At 37.6% G+C, this 14,175-nt stretch overlaps 1 protein-coding gene across 2 annotated transcripts in view; it reads right to left on the reverse strand.

The window, feature by feature from the left end:
• Nucleotides 1–364: 364 nt before the first annotated feature.
• Nucleotides 365–14,175, reverse strand: part of MBOAT2 (membrane bound glycerophospholipid O-acyltransferase 2) — a 79,677-nt gene continuing 65,866 nt past the window's right edge. Inside the window, exons 8-13 of one of the 2 annotated variants that reach the window (XM_088533524.1) lie at nt 12,250–12,442; nt 8,900–9,000; nt 8,508–8,572; nt 3,990–4,122; nt 1,621–1,772; nt 365–979 (exon numbers count right to left, since the gene is read on the reverse strand). In XM_088533524.1, coding sequence (XP_088389650.1) covers nt 757–979; nt 1,621–1,772; nt 3,990–4,122; nt 8,508–8,572; nt 8,900–9,000; nt 12,250–12,442 — 867 coding nt within the window. In that variant the 3' untranslated portion in view covers nt 365–756. Of the gene's footprint in view, nt 980–1,620; nt 1,773–3,989; nt 4,123–8,507; nt 8,573–8,899; nt 9,004–12,249; nt 12,443–14,175 lie in introns of both variants that reach the window. The other variant, XM_088533523.1, reaches the window with a different exon arrangement.

Below are 14,175 nucleotides of genomic sequence, written 5' to 3' on the forward strand. Positions count from 1 at the left end.
GTGAAACCTACATTGGAGCTATCAAGCTCCGGAAAAGGTGAGCCTTCAGTTTTTTTTTTTTTTTTAATCCATTCAAAAGGACTCTGCAATTAGACTCTTCATCAGAGAAACCTGCATATAATTTGGCATTGGTAATGTTTACAGTTCAGTTCTGTAGTGTACTGCAACAGTTAGAAATACTTTTAAGAAAACCCTCCAAATACTGAGATGCTTATTGCAATTCCCTTTTGAAGATTCCAAAATCTTCTACTGTCTTTCCACATAAAGTTTTTGTCTCCTTTATAACATTTAGCATTATCTATGCATTCCACATTATAATCGAAATGGAAATATACCACTTAGAAACAATATTTCAGTAAATAGAGGGTTTAAGGCAAGTCATTCATCTGGAAAAAAAATATTTTCCGTTTGTTAATCCTAGACTGACACATTTTTTTTTTCCACTCCATCAGTGCCTTGGGATACACAACGTACATTCAGCAAGGGGCACACATATGACCCTATGGACATACGTTGCAAGTCCTGAGTGCCCATTGAAATAATGGTAATATCTTCATATAAGGCGTGACCCACAGGGACATGGCATGGGAGGGGTTAATCTGCTTTGTTTCCAGTCTTGCTATTGTGTGTGATTTTCCTAGGTAATGCATTCTTTTCTTACTAAACATCTTTGCAAACAAATACAAACCCCTTTAAAAGGTGCTAAAAATGGGTTTCTGAAAACATACAAAATATATTCATCATAGTATTTCTCAATCACTGTTTTAGTGCTTGATATCTGCAGGTAATTTCTTGTTTCTGATTGAAACTGTTATTTGTTGTGGAATAACTGTTCTTTTGCAAAACATTTTCTTCTTCTAGTGTTTTGGACCGCACAGGCTGGATGTTTTCATGCTTTTTACTTCCTTTTTGAGTTCTTTTCAATGGAAATACCAACACCACCAAGATGCTGGCAATATGAAGACAGAAATAGCAGGAGCTAAAAAAAAAAAAAAAAAAAAAAAACAAGAATGATAATTCAGTAAAACTTTGACCATTCTTACAGGATGCTTAAGTAAATTGTCAAAACCCACTTGCACTTGACAGATTACACGTAAGAAATTTACATCAATAAAACATTAAATTCTCTTTTAAAATAATAAAAGGGAAATAAAAAAATCTTCCCTCGTGGTATTTAGTGGTGTAACAAAGCAGATAATATATTTCTAGCATCAGTACCAGAAGCAAGTGAAGGGAAACCTGCTTTGAACTATTTAGCTTTTAATGACATCCTAAAAGTAACTCTTATTATCTTGTCTTATAAAACAGGTCAGGGGCACAGAGTAATCTCAAATGTGACACACACCCCCACCCTCCACTCTTTTTTCCTTCAGGCAAATATAAGCCCATTACAGGAGGAAAAAAAGTGCTTTGATTTCTGAAACACAACATGAACTGTGCTCAGGTGTTGCAATAGAAAGACAGTTTAATCAACTAAAACATTGTTATAATCACTAAAATGAAATCTTTTGCAACAAAACATATTTAAAATTTAAACAAATCTGATTATATTTAAAGTAAGATTAAATTAAGCTTTTAAATTAAAGAAGCTATCAAGGAAAATAGGTAAAATGTGCTTACCTGTAAAAGGTGAAAGAGGGTTTTACAGAGAGCAGTACAAATGGCACAACTGTGTAACTTATTGCTAGTTGAGTTGCCATCCACGTTACAATATCATAACATAGTTTAACTGTAGGAGATTCAACAAAGTAGTGTCTGATATTGTTTCTTACCTAAAAAAAAGGCAGGTAAGAAGTTATAGATGCTACAGTTTGGACGAGTACCTTTAACCCACTCCAAAATAAACTGACTTCATTAACAACCAGTTCCAATTTCCTGCCTTCTAGAAGATGATGCTTTGCCCTGCTCAGAAATTGAAGTAAATGACTGTGCCGCAGCCATTCTCACAGTGGACACCTCCGCTATCAACCCTCTGCAGCTCCAGGCCTCTCATCTGAATGTAGCAGACCCCACTTCTATGAAGCAATTATTCTTCAAATATGTATGTCTGTAGTAAATGAAAGCCAAAATGCTCCTGCTAAAAGCTTCTATATGCTAAGTCATTTTCATATACTTGCTAATAAGATACATTTTAAAACAAGTAGGATATAGATCATAATATTGCCCTCACTTAAGTGAAAACTATCTTAATATCCAGTTGTCTGAATTTCCAGTATTTTTCCTGTTGTGTTTTCTCCTTTCTATTTCTAAGCTTGGAAACACATGAAGGTTTTCACAACATCAAGCTCCTTAAGGGATATGTGAAAATGGCCAATCCCCAAGGTCTCTACTCATAGTTCATTTTATTATTTTTAATTTTGTAACTCATTTTACTGATTGGAATTTGTTGACACTGGTACAATTTTTGATAGTCAGAAAGTGTAATTTCTATCAACTTTAGAAGACGGTTACTCATAATACCTATTTTTCTACCATTCCAATCAATCCTCTAATCCCCTGCTCCTTCCTTCCAGTTGAGTCATCCAAGATGTCTCAACTCTTCTGAAGTATGCAAGTATTTTCTTTCTTTTTCCTTCTCTTGGCTCTCACCCTTGTAGACAGAAATCCAATCCAGGCTCTATCCGGTACCTGGGTTTCTGGAACATCCCACTCCTCTTGGGATTGCCTCGACAAAGGAAACCCTCCTCTCTCTATGAATCTTCAAACCAAGCCTTTTCCTTGCAAGAACCCTTCTGAGTACAGCCACAATTACCTATTTCACAGTCTCCCTCTTTTCTACAGAAGAATATGTGGACTTAACCCACACACATACCACCTTTTAGGTCACTCTAGCTCAGCCTAGAGAGACTAACAAAAAAAAAAAAAAAAAAAGTCATTTGGTTCTATCGACACATTAGCTCCTGCCACAAAATACCATAATTTACTCTCAAAACTGTTTTTCCAGTTTTACCAATTTTTCCTAACAAAGAATAATGTCCATGTGATTTTTTTTCCTTCAAAACCCTCCACAAAACTTGTTTCTTAGTTAAGAAAAAAACACTTAACCAGACTGAAAATAAGCTGAAGCTGTCACTTGACACTAAACTAAATCACAGTCTCCCACCTTATTTTTGTCTTCCCTGTTACAGCCACTGATTCTTTGTAGCAAGAACTTTCAATGCAGTTCTGTAAGGCATGTTTACTTATTTTACTTACTTTAATGCATGGAAAGCAAATTCTTTTGAGCTGTTAGAAATTAACCAAATACAACCAAGGAAAAGATATTTAAAATGAAGCTAGAAAAACCGAGAGTAAACCCAAAGTGAAGAATTAGCTCATTGGAACCTGCACTTTCAAATATCCATTATAAAAAAAAAAAAAAAAAAAAAAAAAAACAAAACACAACCACACACATATTTTTTGGTTCTCTTCCTCCTTGAGCTATCCACCTCTGTCTGACTCAGCTTTCTCGTGCAGTATTATAGGAGTTTTGCCAAATTTACTTGGCCAACATACTTCTGAAGGGCAACTGCAATATTTTTTTGATATTAATACATTGGTTCTTGGCCAGAGATGGTTTATCTGCTGGTTGAGGTAGAAAATGTTTTAGCTGACATCTTCTGAACAGTACTGGACAGAAACTAGGGACAGGGGAGGGACTCTATATAGCATGAACCCTCACATTTAAAGTTCCTGGTCATCAGAAAAAGTTCTTTTTTTTTTTTTTTTCCTTCCTCCCCCTCAACAAAATAATCTTAGATGACATCATCCCATAATACCTGATGAGTCAGAAGATAGGAAGAGCTTCCTTAAGAGATAGGTAGTAGAAAGATGCTACAGCCTGTGCAGTGTTGCTCGTTTCTACCTATTAACCCTCTTATCATTAATCATTCCTACCACTCTCATAACTAAAAAACTGAATGACAGTATCAGGGACTGTGTGTCAACTGTAAAACAGCTGTGATCAATTTTTGTTTAAAAAATGCTTAAGACATTCTTTTGATACTTACAGCTCGTGCTGCTAGCGTCATTAGTATTCCTGTTAAAAATGTTATATAATATCCTGGGTATACCCCATGCCAGATGGCAGAAAGAATGAAGGTTTGGATTGTTGGGCTGAAGGTGGCTCGCTCATAGCAGACTCTAGCAAGTCAAAGAAAATTCCATAAAAATTAACATGAAAGACAGATTACCAACACCTTACCCATATATCATTTATATATTTACATTTCTAGCATCCATTATCTATAACATACCAGACCAAGGCAATTATAGTAAACTGCATTAAATACCACCACCAACACAACTTCAAGAAAAAGAGAAACAAAAAACCTTTAAGTTACTTACAATTTCAATTTTGAGTTTCAGTGAAAACCTATGTTCAGTGCCATCATTTATGGTATTTTCTTATAATGAAGTGATACAAAAACATTTAAAGATAGGTGTTGGTGCTAATACAAAATTTCAAACCATCCAATGGTGACTGAAAAGCAACTCTGAAAGGCACAGCCTACGCAGCAAACTCTTGCAATGAGTCAGATATTTATTTCATAAAATGAAAGCAATGTATGGGAGAAGGAAAAAAAAAAAACAGACAACTGTCTTCAAATTCTAATTAATAGAGAGACTATTGTTTAAAATGTTTTCGTGTAGGGCAATTGGGTGAAAATTATCACAATGAAATGATAGTTAATGGCTCTTGGGATGTGAACATAAATCAGGAAAACACTGAAATTGCTCTTTAGAAAATGAGAATCCAAAACAATACGCAAGGTCCTAAAGGAATTCTAGAAGGAAGACAGAGAAAAGGAGTTCAAGAAAGGTGGTAGCTTTCTAAAAGACAAAATTAAATGACACAATGACAAACCATCATGATGTGGAAGAATGATAGGAAGCATGGTAGCGTCCTGACATGGCTTCATCAAGAGCTCTTTAATGATCTGAAAACCAAAAAGCAGTAGAAAATATGGAAACAGGAGCACATGAAAGTAAAAATAAACAGCAAGAACATGCACGAACACGGCTCTAAGGCTAATCCACAAAGAGTTCTAACAGATGCCACAGACATGAATATGCAAAATGTTATGTGTTCATAAAACTAGCAACAGAAAGACAGAGGAGAAAGCAGGTCCACTGTTCAAAGAGGAAGACAAGCTAATGAAACAGAGAACTGAAACATTCAATATACACCTGACTACAACTTCCATATATGCAAAAAATGGTTGAGACCAACTGGCATGGCAAATGTTGAAGAGCAGAAGGTAAAGACAGGATGTGATTAGCAAAAGAACTGGAGTGTATCCTGCTGAAGGGGCTGTATTCCAGTCAGGCAGGCGCTCGGTTTTCTCTCCAGAGCTCCGCTCTGAGGGCGCCTGCAGAGCCTCCTCCCTCCGGCGCGGCCTGGCTGCCGCCTCACGGCGAGCCGGGGCGCGTGCCCAGCACCGCACACTGACCCAGCTCGTGAGGCCCAACGCGGCCACGCGGGGCAGGGAGCCGGGGGGCCCCTCCGGAAAGGCCACAGCCCACGCGGCCTGTCCGTGGACGCGAGGAGCAGGCGAGGGAGCGCAGCCAAGAGCGTGGCTGCGTATTTACCACGCGCACGCGCTGCTAAGGCTCCTCAGGAATCAACACAGAAAGCAGCTTAAAACTTCGGTTATCAAACCTCAATAACTAGGCATTTAAAAATGGTACATGTTGCAGTACTGATATTAAACCAGAATTTATATCTAACTGGAAATCAGTGAACTAAGTCTCATTAATAAATCAGTAAATCAGCTGAGTCCCGATTTGTTCTTTTTTTCCCCCGAAAAGCATTCAGGAACATACAAAAATAACTCAAATTTCAGTTGTATCAACCCAAGTTAGAGAACAAGATATATAGTAGGATAGGAAAACAAAAATGCCAAAAAAATAAAAGCAATTGTTTTTAAACCTTCATGAATTTATCAAGGATAAGTCCTCTTGAAGCATTTCCTTAATACACCTAATAGCAACCCAAGGAAATACAGTCATCACAACAGGCTGAGAAACTCTATCCAAACAGAACTTATCCATGATTTACTCTACAAGTGGGAAGATGCAACTTCCGTTCCAAGCTTGGATGGTAGACATGGAAGCATGTAGCCCTTCTGCTGTCCTCCCTTCCCACCTTCCGTGGGATTGATGGGCTTTTTCCTTGGCAGATACAGGACTAGAAGTCAAAGGAATCTTAAAAGATGGAATGATGTTCCCAAACCCACAAGATGGAACAAAGCCCAAAGTCTAGGACACCTAGGAAGTAACCTCAAATAGAAGATACAAGGCAATGTATGCAATGTTACTGAAAAAGCAAATCCCAGCATGGATGTGAGTCAACCAGATTAAAAACTGAGCATCAGCTGAACCACCAATAGACTGCTAGGCAAAAAGACACATGTAATATTGTGAGGTATTAGCAAATATATATCTAAAGAAAAAATGTAATTAATCTGGTCCAGTCATATACCCAGACCTCAACAAGCCAGGAGGAGCTGGAGATCCTGGGAGAAGTACTCTACATCCACAGATAAAAGCTAAGAAAACCGGACAGATGCCAGAGGAGAGCACAAGAACTACGGAGGTTTGGCCAATATAACCACAGATAAATGGAATTAGTTCTCTGATAGACAGTAACGTTTGGAAAAAAAGAATGAGCAGGGAGGGAACAGAAGAGCTTTTCAATCAGGAAATGTTATCACAATTTTTATACACATACATAATAAAATAGAAAATTATATAGAGAGTATATATAAAATTACATATATAGTTGATACATGCAACTATGTAATATCTATTTTAACTATTTACAGTAATACCTTTGAACTGCTATTTCTGTGATCTACATTAAGTTTTTATTAAATTTCTCTATGATCTATAGCTCAGCTGCTTAAGAGCTGTTGTCAGCTCTATTTATCCCCAATCAGGTTTTGCAAGTCCTGTGATTTGGATGGATCCTTTTTCAAGATCAAGAAGTAATGTTTTGTATGCCTCGCATTTCCATATTTCCTATGAGAAATAACTAAGACTGTGGGTAATTCTACAAATGATACACAGGTATTAAAAGTGATAAAGTAAAACATAAGCTTGTACTATTTGAATTACTGTACCACACAAACTAATCACACGATTGATAACATACACTGTGTGTATGGGCCTCTTAATAATAATGAAAAGTGATCATTTACTCACAGTGAAACTTTAAGAACCACCCTTCTCCCTTACACTGTGGAAGAATAAAGATGCATATAGGTTATCCTCACAAGATTGTTCTTCCTACTCTTAAATATACTCATTAAAGATGCTTTTTGCTAATTTATCTTAGCATCTTCTTTTGGTCACCACACAAACAATTGATTGCTATTTTTCTTTCAGTTCAACAGAAAGTTTTCTTTCAGTTAAGCATTTCGGTAACAGAAATGTTACTTCACTCTCCATTAAACGTTTGCTTTTAAAATCATTTTGTTTAAGAAATTTGAAAATTCATCGAAATTTGACCTTTCTCTACTGTTTCAATACTGATAATCCTCTTTTCTTGTTCTGAACAAAAAAATAATTTTAAATAGCTGCTTTACTAAGTGATGAGCATTTAATTCTTTCTTGCTTACTATCCTAGCAATGGAGTTTGTCTACTGAGCCCAACTAATCACAAAATTCAATTTACTAATCACAAAAATTATGTTTTCCACAGCTAAAAAAAAATAATTAAAAAACAGAAGCTTTCAGAAGCAAAGAGGACAAACTCCGTAAACACATTTGATGGGAGAAAAACCCTGTTCCCAGCCATCCTAAGTCCTCTGAACTGTTCCCAGGTGGGTTTAAGTCCAACTCGCAGCTTTTGGTAGAAGAGCACCTATACAGAGACTGGGAAAAGGGAAATAACACCGGTGGCTCTACTACACTCAAGAAAACTTGGAGTTTTTTTGCCACAGTGAAGTGGTGAAAGCAGAATGAGCCACTTCACAGGGCACTAGGTCTGTTCTCCAGGCTAGGGGGGAAAAACGCATCCGAAGACCATGTTGAGCAGTCTGAATTATTTTGATAGGGCATCCTGGGGCTTCATGTTGGCAGCACAGTCGTTACGGAAGGAGCTAACGAGTTCCCTCTCAGGGCACAAGGAAGTTCCTGAAGCACCATGTGGCTGAAGAAAATCAGGGCATCCCCGGAGGGCACCCAAAGAGGTGGTTTTGCACAATGCTCTCAGCAACATGGGCTGTGTGGGGAGCGAGACCGGGGCCAAGGAGGGAGGCAACAGACCCCTCTATGAATCAGTACTTTTAGGCTCCTTCTGATCAGTGGTAGAGAGTTTCTATCATTACCTGATAGTTTACACTGAAAGGTAAGTGCTAAATTCAGAGGACTTCAAGTATCACACAAGAATAAGGACGTCCCATGCAATTGGCTGCACAGCCACACCGTTCTGAGGATTTTAGTTATAAACGTTACATTATCTTCATAGACATATTTATTTAAAACTTCAGCACAGAAAAAGCTTTCCTTGAAGGAATAAATACCTTTTAAGCCAAAGAGCTGTTTGAATATTCCAGTTATCAAGAAACATCTTGAAACTTGTGGAGAACTGTAAAATGAAAAAAAATATATTTCCATGATTGTAGCATGTCATTAAATATTTCAGAACTCTGTAATATAAATTTTAAGAGGCTTTGTGATAAGGAAACCAAGAATTTACTTAACCATTTATACATATAAAAGATACTAAAAGTTGATCAACAAGTAAAACATAGCCAAAACAGACTGCATTTTCCATCCTTCGCAAGCATAGGAAAACTTCTGCTTAATAACATATTCAATATCTTGAGAAACAAACTGTATAGGAGCAGCTAACCAAATTCCGAGCAAATACCTTGATGAGCATGTATTTTATCTGAAAGAGCCTTGAACAAACCTCTATTTGCTGGATTCTCAGGTTTGATACTAGATCCCAACGTGTAGCTCCATTTTTATCATAACCTCTAAAGCCAAACCCTGCGGCATTATTAATTGCATCTGCTGCAATGAAATAAAAAACACAAATTAATTACAAAACAGCCTATATCACAACTATGCATACCGCATAATACATAGTTTGTTCACAATATTTATCACATCTTGGAAGCTGCATTTTTTTTTAAATAGAGAATCACTGTATTAGACACTTGAACAAACAGGAAACAACCCAAGCAACATGCTGTCTTTCAACTAAACAAATCTTACACTAGAGAAACTAAAAATAACACCATCTCACAGAGGTATCTGCTTTCTCCCATACAGCCCACTTAGTTTTACTTCATGCTCTGCTTCAGATGGGCCTCCTTGAGCAATTGGACAGAAGAACAAAAACCCAAGGAAACGCACAAAGGCTAGGAAGTGCTTCACTATATATTGGTTACAATTACTTGAGGTAGCAGCTCAATATTCAGGTATTCATTAAATAATTATGGTGATATTTAAAGCATAAAAATTACTATCACATGACGCACTTCAGACAGGTGCACATTTATAGCACCACATATAGATCAGTAAAACTGTAACAGGAAAACAATAATTTGGTCAGTACTAAATTAGCCAAACTTCAAAAACAAGCTGCCAGGATTTCCACTGGTGGCCCAAGACTCTTGAAAGTGACACCTTCAAGCCTCAAGTTTTCACAGTGACCATCAGAGATCAGATTCTTTCTTTAGGACTGTCTCGCTCCCTTCAACAAAAGGTCAGCTACTGTCATTTAGACTGCATGGGAAATAAATTTTGCCCTGAGTACCACCTATGAATCTCAGTGATTGCCTTTTCTTCAGCTTTGTTAGCTCAGATGCTGAAGCCTCCTCAAAGTTCTCAAATTTTGATTGCCCAGAAGGGGGAGTTTCTCCCCAAAACACTGCCTCTGCTGAGCCTGGTTGTGGGTGCATGCACCCAAAGACCAAAAGCACAAGGCAGACAGGTTAGTCAAATGACTGTGTGCAAAAGGACACCCGCTCCTCTTCTAACTAAGAAATTCTTCCAATTTCCTAAAGGACTGGAAAGTGAGGTAGACAGAAAGCTCTGAGGTAGCAACGCAGACCAAGTCATGGAATCATTATTGTTGGAAAAGACCTTCAGGATCGAGTCCAACCATCAGCCCTTCAAGACCATCCCTGTTCAGCCATGTCCCTAAGCACCTCATCTGCACATATAGAATCACAGAATTGCTATGGCAATGAGTTACAGAACAGTAACTCTCAGTGTTAGCTCAGAACTCACCTAGAATTAGTGTTACATAGTTATATAGCGTTACTATAATTATATATTTCCATACTTTATAAATACTATTAAATTACAGCTACCCCTATCCTAACATTTGCTCATAAATTTACTTTACACAACAACGACCTGCAATGAAATTCTTCTCTCTTCTCAACAACTTGACACAAGGCACTAGTCCAGTGTATTCGGAATGCAAGAGAAACAAACATCTTCCCTTCTTTTCCAAATACTGTATTTTGAAACTTAAGTTACGTCCACTCTAACAGGCAATTACCTCCTGTTCAGATTCTCTTAATAGAGATGGGGAGAATTTCTATTGGGAGAACTTCTACTGGTCTGCAGGCAAGTTTTCTGACATGTGATTTAAAACAGGATAGTTTATAACATTTTTATTTCCTCTCAAAAACTTAAGTAATTTTAAAAGCAACAAAATTTGTTATTACGCATTTGAGATCATGTATGTCAACTTCAAACATTACTTGATTTTCTGCTCAATCAGAAACAGCTGAAGACATCAAACACTACTTTCTAAGGAATACAGCACAGCTAGAATAAGTACTCATTTTATTATCACTGTAGTAAGTGTTCCGTTAGTAATTCATTCTATTAACAGAATTACTTTAAAGTGCAAAGAATAACAAAGTACAACTCAGAAGTCTAATATTTGGCAAGAACTTAAGGACACTGCACATTCTATTCACACCCTTGAGGTTACTACGAGGTAGACTGGAAGGAGGAAGGCCAAAACAAGGTACTTGGCAAACTCAAGCACAGAGCTGATGCAGTTCATGTTCTTCAGTATTTGCCAAATAAACACTATAAGCACGTATAATCAGACTGCCCAGAGAGCAACTGTGGAGTCTCCTTCTCTGGAGATCTTCAAAACCCGCTTGGATGCAGTCCTGTGCCACGTGCTCTAGGTGACCCTGCGTGTGCAGGGGGGTTGGACTAGAAGACCTCCAGAGGTCCCTTCCAACCTTAAGCATTCTATGATTTTATGATAAACAGAAAACCATCTGAAGAATTACAGGAAAAAAAATGAACATTATTTTTAGCTAACTCCTCCTCTTGACAGGAGATGACAGTGGTGCTCAAGAGGACAATATTCAAAATTATTTCTTTCTGTAATATGCCCGAGAATTACTACGCTCAGAGAAGCTGAAAGCACTTCATTCACTGACCAGGAATGAAACCAGCAGCTGTTATGAGTCATGCTGCTCTGATACACTAAGGCTCTTTATTGCATTGTTTCCCACAGAGTCTCTCAATCCAAAGAATTATGAAACAGATACACAAAACTGGAGGGGAAGAAAACCGATGAAGTCTGTTTGGAGAGGCATTCCCAAGATCCTAACTTGGATAAATAGAACATTTTGGAGTTTTGTTTTTTTTCTCCCTTCTCCTAACAGCATAATGTGGAAGGTAAAACATAATTACAACTAAAACTGTTAAAAGAGTATCAATGCAGTGTCACTCATTAAGATCTGGGAATACTTTTCCAAATGCCAACCACTATTAACAAGCACGATATCTTGTTACAGCAATATATTCACTTTCCCTTTATGCTTGGATGTCATCAAGCAAATTATTGATAAGTAACCACAGAGAAAAGCCTAGCATAGCTTTCACACAGACTTAAACTGAGTCACCAAAACCAGTAGCATATCAGCTTCATTAGCTTTAGTACAATTCTTAAACAGGAGAAAAAAGTCATTGCTCATTAAAAGATGACCTTCCCTCCAAGAGCCCCCAAATTTCATTGAGATTTGATCAGTAGACCCTGACCACATTTGCAGCACTACTGCAACACCGGGCTTAGCTGCGTAAATGTTATTGTTTTGAAAAAATAAACAACGAAACAACCTCCCCCCACACCCAAAACAAGTGTGCTGGGACAGCACCTCATGCTACTTAAAAATAATATTGCAGTCTTCGGGCCTCAAGAGGGCACTGTCACTTCAGCACATGCTTGGTGCCCATCTCAAATATAAAAACAACACATCCACTTTTGTTGCTTACCTAACGTCCATGCAAAATAATACTTGGGTCTGGCAGCCATAAGAGACATATATAGGTAGAAAACCCTTACAGGCCATGATGCTGTAGCTCTGAAGTTATCATCAATGTTGTATTCCACAGGTAAAGTTTTTGTAATAGTCATGTGAAATAATAAGGACAGTCCACAGATTAAGAGTTTCTGTGCCACAGCTATCTGAAAAGTTTAAGACAGGAGATTCGTAAGCATCATTTTTATTGATCTTTTAGAAACAAAGTCAAGTTATAGCCTTCCTTTTCTAAACAGATGTATGTATATACATGTGTGTATATATATTTTATATATGTGTGTGTGTCAATTTTTCAGAAATATATACCATCAACTTAAAAAAAATAGTTGGTAACAGTTTACAGATGCTCAAGAAATAGTCTTGATTAGGCAACAAGCAGCACTTCCCTTGTGGGGAATGCCACAAATCAAACCCAGCTACAGTCTCAGCCCCCGTAGAAAAACCTTTCCATACTGCACACCTCTCTCACAGCTCCACTTTTACAGTTCATTGTAAAATTATCTAAGCCAGCAAATAGTTAAGACACCAAGCACACAAGCCAGAACAGGACAACTGAGCTGAGTGCTGTTACTGCAGGGATTCCAAAGTCACAGCAAAGGTTTAGTTCATGATCAGTAATCTTTGGCACGATTCACGTATTCACTTGCTGCCTGAACACAGCCGTCTCTGCTGGAGTCTTAAAATACATAAATTCCAAAACACTTAAAATACTGAAACAATTAATGTATTTGCAACAACAACAAAAAATTAAGGAGCTCTGTTTTCCAGCTAAAAGGATTCAAACTGTAAGAGATCAAAGAACATGCCCACATATATGTAAAAACATGTTGTTCAGATAGGATTAGGACTCAAGACTTCCTAAAAATTCAGTGTTGCTATGATGGCCACTGAGGAGTGTGTTAAATTCAGACAGATAACATTTCCAAGGTCCCATTACAAAGAGCATCAAGCAATAACGCGAGGAACTTGCTGTTTTAAGTAGCTAGTCTGACCCATGTTCCACAGGCAGGTTATCATGTGCTGTTTCAGCTACACACCAGGTTTGAGCCAGTCACTTAAACCTGCAAGTTCTGATTGTAAATGATCTCAAAAATGACATTCCAGGAAAGCAATAACATGACAGAAATGGTGAGGGTAACTGGCAGCTCTGGGTACTGCAAACATTTCACTGTGATCACTCGCCAGTTATTCAAGAGATTAGGAAAAAAACAGCTAATTAAACTGGCTGGCTAATTCAGGGGGCAACTACCTACCCACAGCTAAAGCCAGTTCCTATTAGTTTCTACTTGCTTTCTAATGACTCCCAGTTTCACGTTTTGCTCTATCACAGGACTTCAAAGAGAAGGTCATTGACTTTCTGAAAGTGTTTTTTGTTTTTCCGGTAACTACTAATCCATTTCTGCCTCTACCAGAGCAGAGGAACAGTTGAGCTGGCATTAACTTGCTGTTTTGGGAAGTTTCATTAGCACGTGTTCAGAAATTCAGCTACTAATGCTAATGAAGCTTTAAGTCTGGTATGCAAATACCCAACACATGCAAAACTTGCACATTTGTAAATACCAAAAGACATCACTAAGTTCCAAGGAGAGCAGTAAGCGTTTAACTTCAAAATCTCAAGCACAATTAAAAGTCACAATCTGTCATGAAAAACAGTATTTACCAGCTCGTAACTATGAACATGCTCATTTTAAATGTTTATGCTGATACTTTAAGTGCTTTTGATCTGAAGTGCTCTACAAAGTCTGAAAATACTATGTAATGTTATCACTGTTTAAAGGGGCCTGTTCCACAGGCCACTGTTTTCCAGTTCTTTTATATATTACCATTAATCAGCCACTTCTACTCAAGCTAAGTTTATTCTCTCTTTGACAAGTTTTAA

Source organism: Tinamus guttatus, unplaced genomic scaffold (assembly GCF_059628265.1).
Source record: "Tinamus guttatus ecotype Peru unplaced genomic scaffold, ASM5962826v1 Tinamus_guttatus_pri_ptg000508l, whole genome shotgun sequence".
Taxonomy (NCBI): domain Eukaryota; kingdom Metazoa; phylum Chordata; class Aves; order Tinamiformes; family Tinamidae; genus Tinamus; species Tinamus guttatus.